General features: G+C 34.6%; 3 protein-coding genes and 1 pseudogene across 3 annotated transcripts; 2 read left to right on the forward strand and 2 right to left on the reverse strand.

The window, feature by feature from the left end:
- Window positions 1-1,965: 1,965 nt before the first annotated feature.
- On the reverse strand, window positions 1,966-3,115 carry LOC130979344 (protein NDR1-like). Its single transcript, XM_057902765.1, has one exon. It carries the CDS (start codon window positions 2,966-2,968, stop codon window positions 2,324-2,326), a length of 645 nt encoding a protein of 214 aa, XP_057758748.1. The 5' UTR covers window positions 2,969-3,115; the 3' UTR covers window positions 1,966-2,323.
- Window positions 3,116-3,735: 620 nt separating this feature from the next.
- LOC130981426 (uncharacterized) lies at window positions 3,736-9,490 on the forward strand (annotated as a pseudogene).
- A 186-nt stretch (window positions 9,491-9,676) lies between these two features.
- On the reverse strand, window positions 9,677-12,839 carry LOC130982047 (polycomb group protein FIE1-like). Its single transcript, XM_057905892.1, has 13 exons — window positions 12,599-12,839; window positions 12,280-12,345; window positions 11,996-12,118; window positions 11,722-11,802; window positions 11,548-11,640; window positions 11,363-11,438; window positions 11,115-11,194; window positions 10,975-11,046; window positions 10,611-10,670; window positions 10,388-10,484; window positions 10,165-10,228; window positions 10,024-10,083; window positions 9,677-9,928 (listed from the first exon to the last, which is right to left on the reverse strand). Exons 1-13 carry the CDS (start codon window positions 12,776-12,778, stop codon window positions 9,856-9,858), a joined length of 1,125 nt encoding a protein of 374 aa, XP_057761875.1. The 5' UTR covers window positions 12,779-12,839; the 3' UTR covers window positions 9,677-9,855.
- Window positions 12,840-14,118: 1,279 nt separating this feature from the next.
- Window positions 14,119-15,040, forward strand: LOC130982854 (protein CHLORORESPIRATORY REDUCTION 41, chloroplastic-like). The gene has a single exon (XM_057906973.1). The coding sequence runs from the start codon at window positions 14,184-14,186 to the stop codon at window positions 14,904-14,906; it is 723 nt and encodes a 240-aa protein (XP_057762956.1). The 5' UTR covers window positions 14,119-14,183; the 3' UTR covers window positions 14,907-15,040.
- Window positions 15,041-15,371: the final 331 nt, after the last annotated feature.

The following is a 15,371-nucleotide window of genomic DNA, read 5'->3' on the forward strand; positions in this document are numbered from 1 at the left end:
TTCAATTTTCTGATTTCAAATTCTGATTTCAATTCCTGTGAACTTGCTCTTTGTCAACTGTGTTGTGAACTGAACTGAACTGAACTGAATTTGTTTGTAGCTTGAGTATTTGACATAATTAGTTGCTACTTTGATTTTGAATTTCTAATTTTTCGGTATTGATTTGATTTGATTCTTTTTTTCTTCAATTTTAGTCACAGATTTAAGATCAAAGGTTGCATTTATCTCGCTATTCTACCTCTGGAGAATAAGAAAGTTACTAGCAGGGTACCAATTTTCTTATTCTTACTATTGTTGTTGTTGATCCTTTGCTTTTACTTAATTTCTCATTTCTAAGCTTGTTTTAGTTCATCAGTGGTAATTTTTCCCCATGCTATTGTTGAATAAATCCAAATCATCTGAGCAATTTGCCCAGTAGCTCCTAGAAATTAGAAAAACTTGTTTCTTGCATGAATTGAACCTTTGGGTTTGGTCTATATGCATGCTTAATTCATTGCCTAAATTTGTTTATAGCATAGTTGAGGTTTGATTAATAGCATGAGTTTTAGCTTGCTTTAGGTCTTGTATTTGATTATAGTTGGGGTTTCATTTTATTTTTTGTTTCTTTTACTGATTTGTATTTTTCTTCCTTTTAAACAAATGTTGTTTTGGCTTATCGTTGCATCGGACTCAATTTTAGTTGCTGAACTGAACTGCATTGTGTTATGTTGTCAATTTCTGATTTCAATTTCTGATTTCATTTTTTGTGAACTGAACTGCATTGTGTTGTGTTGTCAATTTCTGATTTCGAATGTGTTGTGTTGTCAATTTCTGATTTCGATTTCTGATTTCATTTTCATTTTCTGTTAACTGAACTGCATTGTGTTGTGTTGTCAATTTCTGATTTCATTTTCTGTGAACTGAACTGAACTGAACTGCATTTTCTGTATTGTGTTGTGTTGTTTAATTTCATACATGTTTTATTAATTCCAGTTATGGAAGATAGTATTAATCAAGAAGCAACTGCTGATAACAATGCTTCTGTGAATAATATGTCTGCCGATACTCCTATTCCGAATGATGCTGCTAATCCTAGTGCTAACGATAGTCATTCACAAGGTTCTTCTAACCTTAGGGGAAAAACAGATTTAGCTTGGAAATATGTTGCTCTACAACACGTGAATGGAAAACCACAATATCAATGTTTATTTTGTCTACAAGTTTTCAATGGAGGTGGAATTCACAGGATGAAGAAGCATCTAGCAAAGATTACTGGAGACGTGAAAAAATGTCCTAAAGTTCCATATGATGTGGAAAAACAGATGGAAAGTTTGTTGAAAGATATTCAGGCCAGCAAAAAGAAAAGAAAAGTAAGTTTTGGTGAAGAGGGTGGTGATGAGGTAGAGGATGCAATTGATGAGGCAATAGCTCAAGAAGAACAGGAACAGCAGCGTACCTCGAGTCAGCAAGGAGTTGGAGGCGATCCAAAGAAAAAAGCCAAAGTCATTCCTCCTATTTTTGCACCAAGAACAACTCCAGGAGCTCAACCAAGTATTAAAAGTGTTATGCAAAACAAAGAGGCGATACACGAGGTTGATAAACGATTTGCTCGGTGGCTTTTGGATTGTAAAATTCCATTTATTAGATAACATTTCTAATGATTTATTAGAATCTTGTTAGTTTATAATATAATGATAACATTTCTATTTTATTAGGTGAAATTGATGCTGATTTATATCAAAGTGGCGGTGGTAGTAGTGGTCTTTATGCTGCATCTCTTTCTTCTGCTGATCAGGGTGGGAATGAAGGTGAAGATCATCCCACCGAAGCAGATTTGCAACAAGTTCTTGCGGATTTTGATAATTGATAAACCATGATGTTGGGATTTAATATTTACATATGCTTTTATTACTATTTAACTTTTGAGTTTGGATTTTGATAAGATCATATGTATTTGGTTGATGATATTTTATGTAGTGTTTTTAATTTCAAAGATATTTTAAGATTTGTATCAGACTATAATTATATTTTAGGATGTGTATTTATAATTTATTTACTATTCTACTCTAAAACGGTTTTTTCGGTTGAACCATCGGTTGAACCGGTTAGACCAATAAACCAATAAACCAGTGACTAGAACGGTTTGATGACCGGTCCGATTTTCTGAAACTTGAATAAAACAATAGAGTCTACGTGAGGGGAAAAAATGGCAGTGAACTTTAAGTTTCAGTGTTTCACTGCTTTTTAAAAATAAATAAATAAATAACTAAATTAAATTAATTTAAATAATTCCTCCAATAAAAATACAGACTAGTGAAGTGAAGTGAAGTCAAGTCAAGTCAAGTCAATGAGTGCGCATTATCCACGCAACTAGGAATAGCGGAAGAAGCGCACGATAGCCTCCACGGAACTCCGGTGCGCCGTTCACGATCCTCGGTGGCTCGTTGCCAAGCCTCACCGGTTTCGGATACACCTTCACACCCCCATTGTTAATTTCCACATTTGCCCCTCCCCACATACCGTGTCGCTTCGTGTACCAAAACAAGATCTTGTACTTCACCGCGGTCGCAAAATCCACCCGGAAATACACCTTCCCGTCCATCCCCGCCGCCGGCGTAAGGTTTCCGACGAAGGAGGCAGAGCTAGGCTTATGCGCCTTCTTCTGGCGGCCCTGGTAGAAAGGAGCGACGGCGGTGGAGTTGGAGAGTAGGCGCGTGGTATTTTGGGAGAGGAAGACGGAGATGTTGACCCGAACGGCGTCGTATTTGATCCCTTTGTCTTTGTTAGGGTTCGTGAACTTTATTTTGAATAAAACGGTGTCGTTTTTTGTTGTTGACGGAAGGGATCTGTTGAGGGCAGGAACGTAAATTGACTCGAGATAGAATTTTGGTTGGTCAACACGGAGGGAGAGCCAGAAGAAGAGGGCGGTGAGGCCCATGGTTATTATGAAGCTGAAGCAGCATGAGCAGCAGCTGTGTTGCTCCGCCATCTGCCGTGGTGGGGGTGGTGGTGATACCGCCGGGAGTCGAGAGAGAGAAAGAGAGGGAAGGAAAAAATGTAGAGATAGAGTTTTGACTGTTGAGTGTTGAGTGCGTCCCGGTTTCTTTATTTGCTGCAGCTTTTTATTTTTATTTTTGTTAAGGGCTTCCTTAAAGAGAATATATACGGGCCGAGAATCAAATTTAAAAGAAATTGCGAAATTTTATTTTATTTTTAATTTTTTATTCAAAGTTTATAATTTCTGACCAACTTTGTTTAGTTTTGCTTTCTTTTTGTTCATTGTGTTTAAATATTCTATGTCTTATTTAACACTCCCTACTTAATTAATATTTACGAAAATAAATTGTAGTTTAAATGGCTCCTAGATTCCCCCTTTTTCCCCTTATGTAACCGGGAAAAAGCTATATTACTTACCAAACTAAAATTAATAACATCTTATTAATATGAAAAATAATTGAGGTGATAAACATAAAGTGGCCTTTTTTTACATATATATAAATATGCATCTCAATATCTCATCCATTCTCTAGTTTTAATATGCTTATATGTGTAATCTGTATTGATTTGCTTTTATTTCTTTCATTTTGCTTATTTTACAGTTGTCATTTAGTTATATGATTAGAATACATAGTTCCGATAAGTTTTATTGAAAAATAAAAAGAATGGTTCATAAAAAGCAATTATACTTTTAGCTATACTCTCAAGGTTGTGGATGTTATGTTGCTTTTATTGGCATTACCATCTAATAATTCATACATGTTTTTCTTTTTTCTTTCTCAGAAACTAGAATGGGAATCTTTGTCTATTGATCTTTTGCCTCATCCTGACATGTTCGCGGATGCTGCATTAGGCTTCTCTGAAGAGGGATCAAACCTGAGAGATGATGATGGTGCAAAGCGAGTATTCTTTGGAGGAGAGCGTTTTATTGAAGGAATATCAGGAGAAGCATATGTAAATATAGTCCTACAACTAATCTTATAAACATCTGTTTTATGTTTGAATGTTTGAGTCATGAAATATAGCTGGAATTTATAACTGCCAGATAACAGTTCAGAGAACTGACTTGAACAGTCCACTTGGGCTTGAGGTTCAGTTGCACATCAATGAAGCTGTTTGCCCTGCACTAAGTGAACCTGGTAAGTAAAAGGGCACATGTAATGTTTCTTGTATCCACATTGAATTGATACACATGGCATCATTGTGACATCACTGACATGAGTTACTACAACATGTATGAGCAGGGCTACGCGCACTTCTCTGCTTTATGACAGGATTATATGTCTGTCTAAACAGGGGTGATGTTGATTTAAAGACTCAGCAGGTTTCACACTGTTTTTTAACTTTTCAGTTTTTCAGAATACCCATCCTCAGTAGTTTCCTTTGAATAAAAATATTGTTTCATTTTGACATCCTTTGAGTGTTTCTGTAATTGAATCATAGCAGCGATCAACTGAAGCTGCTGGGCGTTCTCTGGTCTCGATTGTTGTAGATCATATATTTCTTTGCATTAAAGATACTGGTTTGTTGCTAGCCACATAGCTTTCTTTTTAGATAAATTTAAACCTCTTTCAATTATATAGTCAAATTCATAGAGTTAATAAATGATCCAACCAATGACAATAACTTGCAGAATTCCGGCTTGAGCTTTTGCTGCAGTCCCTCTTTTTCTCTCGGGTAATGCTTTATTTTCATATTCATTTTATTTTTCTTTACATAATCTTACTATTCTTTCCCCCATTATTCTTTCTTTGGTACTTGTCCCATATTACTTATGAGTGTTGGTGATAAACTGACAACACCTTAGCCTTGTCTAGAGGGAAGGATAGAATTGGATATATCAAAAGCAAATATAAAAACATAGGACAGAATATTTCCCTTCGATATTATTTTTTAATTTATATCTGTGCTTTTTTTTCCTTTTTTTTTGTGTGTGTTTTTTTTTTTTTTTTGGTGGGGAGGGGGTCTTTGGAGGCTCCATTAGTAACAAGATATGCACTATGCAGAAACAAACAAGTAAACAAAAGGAATACAAAATTGTAGCTGCTATATTTGTTTTGCCAATGTGATTTTAGTGTGATAAGTTTATTTCTTATAACTAAGCTAATCAATCTTGGAGAAAGGTAAGAAAAGAAAGCTCCTTATATTATCTGGATGATTCATGCTATGGTTGAATGTATGGTGCAAAGGTTAAGATGTCACGTGCTTTTAACAAATGTGCTTTTAAGATGTCATATTGCCATGTTATTCCCCCTTATTGTGCAATGTTATCAGGCTATCAGTGAGTTATACTGTTTCATGTACTTTTGCAGGCCAGTCTTTCTGAAGGAGAGAATGACAATAACTTGACCAAGATTACAATTGGTGGAATAATTTTAAGGTTTGTGCCTCTGTGCTCTGTCCATAAAACCACTTTCATGGTTAGATCCTGCATTAAATCCTGAGCAGTTAATGCAAATTGACAAGAGGAGAGAAAAAAAAAAGGGTTTCTCATATGCTCTAGTTGATCAATCATTTTGGTGGCTTTTGATAGTTTTAATGGCACAATAATCTGTTTACCTTCCTAAGTTGACTGTGCTAATCACTATATCGTAACAATGTAACTAGGTTGCTTGTTATCATTGGAATGCAGGGACATCTATTCATCTCCGCAGTGTACACTAGTGCAACCATCGATGCAAGCTGTCACAAAAGATGCTTTCCATGTGCCTGAATTTGGTATTAAGTTATGAACACGTTTCTTGAAAATAATATATCACTTTACCAATGCTTAACAACTGGTTTTTAAATCCTTTCTTTTGGCAGCTAGAAGCTTTTGCCCTCCAATATACCCTCTAGGAGAACAGCAGTGGCAAGTGATTGAGGGAATCCCTCTAATATGCCTCCATGCACTTCAAGTCATGCCTTCACCACTTCCACCATCCTTTGCTTCTCAGACAGTTATTGATTGTCAGCCTCTTATGGTATGTGCATCATCTTTCAATAAATATCTTGTTACAGACGTATAGTGCATCTTTTTTGTCTTTTTTTTTTTTTTTGTTAATTATATGTTTGATGATCTTTGTATATTTGTGCAGGTTCATCTTCAGGAGGAAACATGCCTGAGGATATCCTCATTCTTAGCTGATGGTATTGTTGTCAGTCCTGGTGACATTCTACCGGACTTCTCAATAAAATCTTTTATTTTCAGTCTCAAGGGGCTTGACCTTACAGTTCCACTAGACAACATTGAAACTGATATTTCTAAAATCTATATGGATAATAATACAGTTCAGACCTCCTTCACTGGAGCAAGACTCCAAATTGAAAACCTTTTCTTTTCTGATTCACCCTCATTGAAACTAAGAATGCTGAACCTGGAAAAGGATCCTGCTTGTTTTAGTCTTTGGGAAGGTCAACCGATCGATGCTAGCCAGAAGAAGTGGACTGCCAGAGCATCGCAGCTTACTTTGTCCCTGGAGGCATGTAATGACAAAATCAAACTTCAAAATTACCTTGGACAAACTGGAGGACTGTTGAGATGTGTTGATCTCAAAGATTCTTGCATTGAAGTAGCTATGGCAACTGCTGATGGCAGTCCACTGTTACATATTCCTCCTTCAGGGGGTATTGTCAGGGTTGGAGTTGCTTGTGGACAGTATCTATCCAACACTTCTGTTGAACAATTATTTTTTGTCCTGGACGTCTATGGTTATTTTGGGCGAGTTAGTGAGAAAAGCTATGGTCGGGAAAAGGAAACAACTAGAGGACATTAGAGACAAGTCTTTTAGTGGAAAGCTGATGGACAAGGTTCCCAGTGATACTGCTGTGAGTTTAACAGTAAAGGACCTCCAACTTAGATTTCTAGAGTCTTCGGTGAATGTTGAGGGAATGCCTTTAGTACAGTTTATCGGAGATGATCTATTCATTAATGCCGCCCATAAAACCCTTGGAGGGGCTATTGTTGTTTCATCTACTTTACGGTGGGAGAGTGTCCAGATAGATTGTGTGGATGCTGAGGGGCACTTACCATGTGAAAATGGATCATTCTTGAGTCCTAGCGAAAATGTTCCCTCACCAAGTGATAATGGATATCCTCATCTTAGAGCTGTTTTTTGGGTAGATAAGAATAAGAAACATCCAATGAATGGAAATGCTCATTCAATCCCTTTTCTAGACATCAGTATGGTTCATGTCATTCCACTAAACGAGCAAGATATGGAGTCTCATAGTTTAAATGTGTCAGCTTCTGTTTCTGGTGTTCGACTGGGTGGAGGAATGAACTATGCTGAAGCCCTCCTGCATAGATTTGGAATACTTGGACCTGATGGAGGCCCTGGGACAGGCCTTTCAAAAGGGTTGGAAAACTTACAAAAAGGACCCTTATCAAAACTTTTTAAGACAACACCTCTCATGGTTGATAATTCAGAAGATGGTATGAAGCAATTTCACCTGATTTTTTCTAGTTGCTATATTTGCTTATTACATAAAATAGATTTGTTTTGTGTTGCATAGACTTATTTGCTAAGTATACATTTCTTACTTGCTGAACTTTTTGCTAGCTGAAAGTATGAGACAAGGGGAGGAAACCAGTTTTCCACACCTGAAGAAGCCAGATGACGTGGATGTAACTATAGAATTGAGAGACTGGTTATTTGCTCTTGAAGGTGCAGATCAGATGGCTGAACAGTGGTGGTTCTCCAGTCTTGAGGTTGTAGACAGAGAAGAGAGGTGTTGGCACACAACTTTCCGTGGGTTACGAGTAAATGCAAAAAGTAGCCCAAAGAAGGTTCTGGATGGCAAAGCACAATTGCATCGGATAAAACAAAATCCAATAGAGCTTGTTACGGTAGAAAAAGCTTCCTTCTGAGTTTCAAAGATTTATTGCAATCTGTTTGTGTAAATTTTTCTCCAAATTACTGCAGAATTAAGAATTTTCTTTCTCCTTTGAGAATGATAAAATTCAATATCCTTACTGATTGGTTTTCTACGTGTATCTCTTTTCTGTTTCTTGTCTATCATCCAGATATGTCTTACCCCTTTCATACACCTTACCTTATTGAGCTTGCACTTACAGGTAGGAATTGAAGGGCTACGAATATTAAAGCCTCATATCCAAAAGGGCAATCCTCCATCAATGTTAATTGCAAACGGGGATAAAGAAAATAGTAACACAACTGAGGGAGTTGGTCTTGAAGTTCGCTTGATATTATGTGAGGACAACACTGATGACATAGTGAATTGGGAAGTGGAAGACATAAAGTTCACTGTTAAACAACCGGTAATGGGAATTTCATAGTTAGATATAGGTCATTGTCTCATGAATGTTGCGTTTGATGATGATTGTACCTTGCAGATTGAAGCAGCAGTAACCAAGGATGAGCTTCAGCACCTCACTTTGCTGTGCAAATCTGAAATTGATTCAATTGGCCGAATCACTGCTGGAGTTTTGCGGCTGCTTAAGCTGGAAGGTTCTGTTGGTCTGGCTGTAATAGATCAACTTGGTAACCTAGGTATGCTTTCCAGTTTCTAATGTTTCTGAATTAATTTTCATCGGACATATCTTGTTCTTTTAATTTCTATTTATTATTGTTATGTTATAGCCTTCAGTAAACTAAATATATAGGTAATGGATAGTGATTTGAAGCAAGGTTTAATGAATCCAAGTGGTTGGTTCATTGATGACAACTAGTGATCATGTCATGTATGATACTTAGAATGCTCGGCAAATCAATGGAAAACTATGATGCAACGCTATCACTCTCTAGGCCTTCTAGCTTTGGTTGATAGTATAGCTTATTGATCCTTTGGCTATACATTTGTGCTTACTTTTCCTACTCCCTTTGTTTCTAACTAAATAACTGTATACTTGGACAAATTATAACCAATAATGTTATGATGATTTGCAGGTAGTTTCTACTGTTTCTAGTAATGGTACCAACAATGGTATAGTTATTTGTAGTAGTTTTCTAATATTCTAAACATGGTAGGGTGACTTGCAGGAAGCGAGGGCATTGACAAGATTTTCTCTTCTGAAAAGGTTACCAGAGATGGTAGTGTTGTTGGTAATAGAGGACATTCTCCCTTACCAAGCGGGGTTAATGAAGGACCACACAAAACCATGGAAGAGACATTAACTCAGCTTGAGGAAGTGGTTGTAGAGTCACAGGCTAAACTCAGTGAACTAATCACTCATGTTGGTACTTCGGACTCTTCTTCCACTCAGCACCGTACCATTGTCAAACTAAGTCAAAAGATTGAGACCATGCAGGGCCTATTGATGCAGTCGAGGAATCAACTTTAAAGGCCCTATACCTTTTGTTGATGTACAATTTTAAGTTACGAGATTTAATTTACATAGGATATGATTCTTGTGTATATAGTATACAAAATTGCAAACTCTTGTTGGGTGTTGTATCAGTGAGGCAGAAATTAAGCTTCGTCTCGTTGGTATAACAAAGTTTTGTCTCATTGGTATAAAAATTTTGTCCCCCTTGAAAATGTAGCAAAAAATTCAACGTAAAAAAGGTAGTTCTCAAAGGCCTTGGCAGTTTAACGAGGCAGGAGAAAATTCCAGATTTGAACGTTATATACACAATTTTTTAACGATGTTCAATGCTAATAGATACCACAGTTACAAACTTACAACAACCAGGTGTGTAGTGCACAGCAAAGAAGAATAATAAGAGGAGTTATTAAAGGACAATTCATAATAAAATACTTAATATCATTTGATTCATATGGTCAACCTAATATTTGAAACATTTCTTGCATTTTTTGAAACAGCATTCAATACTTACCAAACTATTTCAATAATAAAATAAATAGAATACAAATAATAACAATGTTCCTAAAATAATTATTTTCCAACGACTGGCCAAACCAGTCATGGAGGCTAAGCTAAGCTGGTGGCACGTTTGTAACATCGTCCCAGCGCCATATCGTGCCGTCCTCACAGCAACTCAAAATAATACTGCAGCATAACAGAAGGAACTGCTTGAGAAAAGAAACATAGGGAAGAAGATAATACCTTCCATCAAAAGGGCAACATAAGAATATGGCATTTACCTTCCATCAAAAGACACGGCAGTTTGCCGGATTGGAGATTTCGATTGAGGATGCGACAACCTGGAAAAGGTGACGAATTGAGCATAAAAAAAACTTTCTAAGATAAAAACATGTCTCATCATTATAACATGATAAACAAACCTTGCGATAAGAACCGGCGGACTTGACTGCAATTCCCAAACAAAAATCTTCCCTTCCCTGTTACCTGGCAAAGCCAAAAGGAAATGAAAATTGTAAATAAAATGTAGCAGATGTTGTATCAAAAGACGAAGTGGCAGCAAACCACAATGAACAAATTGTGTAATACACAGTTACAAGAAGAAAACAAAATACGACTTAAGAAGAAATTGCAGTTAGTTATTACCTATTGCAGCTTGATTGTAATGGAAATCACAAGAAAACTTGATGAACCAGATATCACACTCAGGAACAGGGTATTTCTGGAGAATGTCAACTACACCCTAAATAACAAACACAAATGCTTTCAACTTAAAAAATTGAAACCGTATCTGCAAATAATTACTGAAATTAAAAAAAGAAAAGTCTAAATTAAAATGAAATAAAACAAGATAATAATTCTAACAAACCTCTCCTGGAGTTTGGTCCTTCACTTTAGGCTCCCACAAGACAATTTCATTGTCAACACTCTGGAAATGCAATATAATCCATTAATTTCAGAATCGGCAGATAAATTTATGTAATATAAAGGGAATAATATTAGTTAATATGAAATGTAGTTGAGTTCGAAGAATATTATAAGACTCTTGAGCAGTGTGGTTCAGTTGAATACCAAGTTTTCTAGGATTTGGTAAGGAGTTTCAGAAATACCGTTGAACATTTTCTTTTACTAGTATTTGGTTTCACAAAGATCATTTTATAACATGTGAAGGAAGCCAAAATGCAACCATTGGTTGCCACAGGGAAGTAGAATAACTCTGGAAAGTGTGTCACCTTTGAAAGGATAAAATCACCCAGCCACCTATTACAGTCGACATAATTTGAATGAACTGAAGCGTTGAATACCTGAAAAGAATTACTATTAGAAAAGATCTCATATATGTATGTACTTCTACAAATAAAATTTTACTTACAGGAAACTGCACATATTTTGTGGGAAACTTAGATGGAAGATCTGTCCATGTGAATGACTTTTCCACGTAGGTCCAGAACTCTGCACCAGAATAAAAGCCAGGATCACTTAAATGAGAAAGACAATAATATTTAATTACAATTGGTACACACCATTCTGTTTTGCTGACAAGAATAGATGAGAGATTGTTTTACACAGATCGTATATATCCAGGTTTAATAAAATAATGGCATGAAAATATATTCTTACCCTTCATTGACCATATCTTTACAGTATTATCCATGCCACAGCTAGCAATTTTGTATATATCTGATGGATGAAAGTCCTATAAAAAGCAAAAAGATAAAGAACTACAATAAAGAATTAAGATAGAGAACTACTAATTAAGCAAGAAAGTATAGAGAAATACATTGCATAGATATGAATGCACTTACAACACTCAAAACTTCATTACGATGCCCTCCAGCCCCGGCAAATATCAGAATGCATATTCCAGTATGAACATTCCATAACCGGACAGATTCATCCTAATCAAATTTAGATGTTAATGGTTGAAAGGAAACCATTACTCTTACCATCAAAATTTCATACAAAAGAAAGCTACTCACTTTGCTTGCAGAGATCACAAGCGATGACTTCAATGCTTGGGTCCTGATTTCGTTTATGGAGTCTCCATGCCCAACAAAGCTCTAATGAAAAAACAGCACTGCGTCAAGAATCATATGAATAAAAGAAATCATTTTCAAGACATTCAGCATCCCAATGCTTCCTACATAACTGTGAACTAACAACTAACACTAAATATAAAATCAAACAACCATCATTATTTTGGTCTATTGTATGTAAAAAAGAATAAACCAACCCCTGAAAGGTGTGGTATACCTTGTATATCCTCTCAGAACCAGTATCTATGACTCGGATTACGCCATTGATTCCTCCAGCCACCAGAAATGGGGCACCATCAACATTGCTTGCCCAGCTCACTGTGTAAAAGGATTCATCCTTCTGGTCAACATAACAGATGAAATTTGAAGCATTTTTCCAATAACAATTTCAAACTTCCTTAAAATTTAATTTTTAAAAAACAAACCTCAAAGCTGAAACACAATTAAATTCTTCAAAACAAATAATAAAATGTCAGGAAAAAAAACCAGTGTTGGACTTACATCCTCATCAACATAAGATTGCAAAACAGCAATAACTCCTCCTTCAAGACACTGATAAACCGTAATCTGCACAAAATAAATAAATAAATGAATAAACAAAATGAAGATTAAGATAATAAGCTCAAGCTATGGTTTCAACCATAATTAGTATAACAAAGTGAAAAGTTACAAAATTTTACAGAATCTAACAGCAATGACAAGAATACAAGTTAAAAGACCTAGTCTTAATCTTGAACCGCTGATTCAAATTTTTTCTTTTAGAAAATAACAATTAAACGAAAAAAAAAAGAGTAGAAGATAGAGAGTGAGAGAAGAAAACCCTATTGCCGCCAACAGTGGCAAAAACGTTGAGGTAGCGAGAATCGATGAAGTTGAAAACGACGGCGTATAGAGGGCGTTTACCCTCTTGGAGGCGGTTGGTGACTCTGTAATCTCTCTTCTTCGATGGAGTTAGTGAACCCACCACTGGCTCACTCCCCAAACCAAAAACCTTCGCCATTTTTTCTTCTTCTCTTCAAACACCAAAATTCGCTTCTTTTCATCTTTTGTTTCTTTTCCACTCTCCGTCACTGTAAAAATTAACAGCTTTTACTTTTGTTTTATAATTTCTTTCCTTTGTTCTAATTTCTTTATATTTATAATAAAAATTTAATTTTGATGCACAGTTTAAATTAATTTTAATATATATTTAATTAAATAATATTAAATTAATAAAATAATTATTTTTTATTAATTATATGACTGATTATCTTAAAAAATAGATATAATACATTAATAAAATATTTTATATTATTAGTATATAAAAATTAAATTTAAAATAATATGTTTTTTATTAGTTTTAACTTTTAACATTTTTTTGCATAAGACTTTTTTTTTTTCAGTTTTGCCACTTAGTACAATCTTATCATATCTTAGAGATATTATATTTTCTTTAGTATTTAGAAACTATTTTATAAATTTGTTTTATATACTTTGTAAGTTATTTTTTAAGAGATTTTTAGGTGATTAATATTTTTTTATTTTTGCTTTACTTAAATCAATAAACTCTTCTCTTTTTTACACTAAAAGTGTATTAGTTCATGCATTTTCCAACTATATTTACTATACAAATATCTAATTTAGTAACGTTAATGCATGAAATAGTAGATTTGGACTTTAATTTAGTAACGCTATATGCATAAAATAGTAGATTTAGATGACATTATTTATTATATCATAAATTATATAAATATAAATATATTAAATGATTATATATGTGGTAGAAATATATAAAAGTCAGATAAAAAGAATGTAAAAAGTAAAAAACATAAGAATAATTTTTAGAATTAGTCTCTGAAAAATTTTTAGGCAAATATTTTAATTTTTATTTTATTAGACAAATTAATATTCACATCAAATTCTTATAAAAAGAATGATATAAAAATTTTAAAAATTTTTAGAGACTATTATATTTTTATTAAAATGATAATGATTCATTTGTCGATATTTTTCCAAAATTTAATGCAAAGATTAATTTATCTAACAAAATAAAATATTAGAGACTAATTTAATAATTAAAATTTGTTATCCTTTAAATTGATTTGGATATTACTCAAAATATAAAAAGAAATTAGGAACAAAAAAGCAACTAATGGAAAATTTATTAATCTTTATGTAAATCATGTCTATTGTTATCAGTTATCACTGCAATGAATCTGAACTTAAAAGTGAAATGTTCCTTCCTCATGGGATATTTTAGCATAGTACTCTATGCTTATTGGACTACAAAATTTAACTGTATTATCTGACACAAATGAAAAGCTACAACAAAATCATCATAGAAACCAAACCAACCAGATATAAAAGCCAAAAGAGCCTTATCTTTAAACTTTATTTCACTTTGCTGCATTAAGAAACTAGTAGCAATGGCTTCCACAATCCTCCAGTTTCTCTCATCATATTCTACTTCTCATTCTCATCATCCAAACCAAAACCAGAACCATCTCTATTCACATAGACCATTTATAGAGATTTCCAATATTCAAATCCACCCAAGAAAACACTTCTCCATCAACTGCATCACTAATAATAATAACAATAATGCCTTAAGCACCAATTATGCAGCTAGTGATTATTCCAATGATGATTCTAATGAAGAATTTCCAACCCAAGATCCTAATTCTAGCACAGTCAACAGTCCAGAGACATTTCCCATAGAGAAGAGAAGAAGATCAGAAATAGTGAGGCAAAGAAGGCCTAAAACTGAAATATCACAGGCCGAGCCACCGAATTTTGAGGTTGGTTGGAAGAGGACAAAAGAGATTAATTTAGAGCTGCCAATAGGTTATGTCATAGCTGACTTCTTGGAGAAGCTAGAGGAGCTAATGGGGAAGGAATTCGGGTCGACGGAGTTGCTAGCAAAGGCCGGGGAGATTGTGGCCGAGAGGGCGAGGGAGGAGGCAGAGATACTGATGGATGAAGGGAAAGTGGAAGAGAGAATGGTGACTGAGTTGTTCAGAGTGTTGAAGCTGATGGAAATGGATTTGGCAATGGTGAAGGCTTCTGTGAAGGAAGAGACATTGGATGAGAGGCTCAAACAGGCTAAGGCTAGGTGCAGGCAAGCCATTCTTGTTGCTTACTCATTTTGAATCAGATTCAGATTCTTTCATGATGGGAATGTAACTTTGTTGGTGTAATTATTAAGGTTTACATGAAATTGATGTAGATAAATTCTTGACTGACTTTTTTTTTTTTTGAAGTACTCATTTGATATTCTTATCTTAGAAATTTGAAATGCTTTAGAAATGTAAGTGACAAAATTAAAACTTTTTAAACTCTGGACCAAATTAAATTTTAGATGATCATTGAAAACATCTAATATAATTTTCTGATATATATTGGTGCGAGTCCTATAGATTACTGGATATTAGCACTTAAAAGAAGCAAAATACTGCTGAAGATCCTAATATAAACTTGTGCATAACTGTATTACGATTTTATCGTTCTTTAGGTATACACATAGTTTTCACACTCTTAAAATGTTTTTCTTTTTCTTTGTTTAGCATATATTTAGTTATCTGATTCAAGTGATACAAACTTAATTCCCCTTGAGC

This window comes from Arachis stenosperma, chromosome 5 (assembly GCF_014773155.1).
Source record: "Arachis stenosperma cultivar V10309 chromosome 5, arast.V10309.gnm1.PFL2, whole genome shotgun sequence".
NCBI classification, from domain to species: Eukaryota; Viridiplantae; Streptophyta; class Magnoliopsida; order Fabales; family Fabaceae; genus Arachis; species Arachis stenosperma.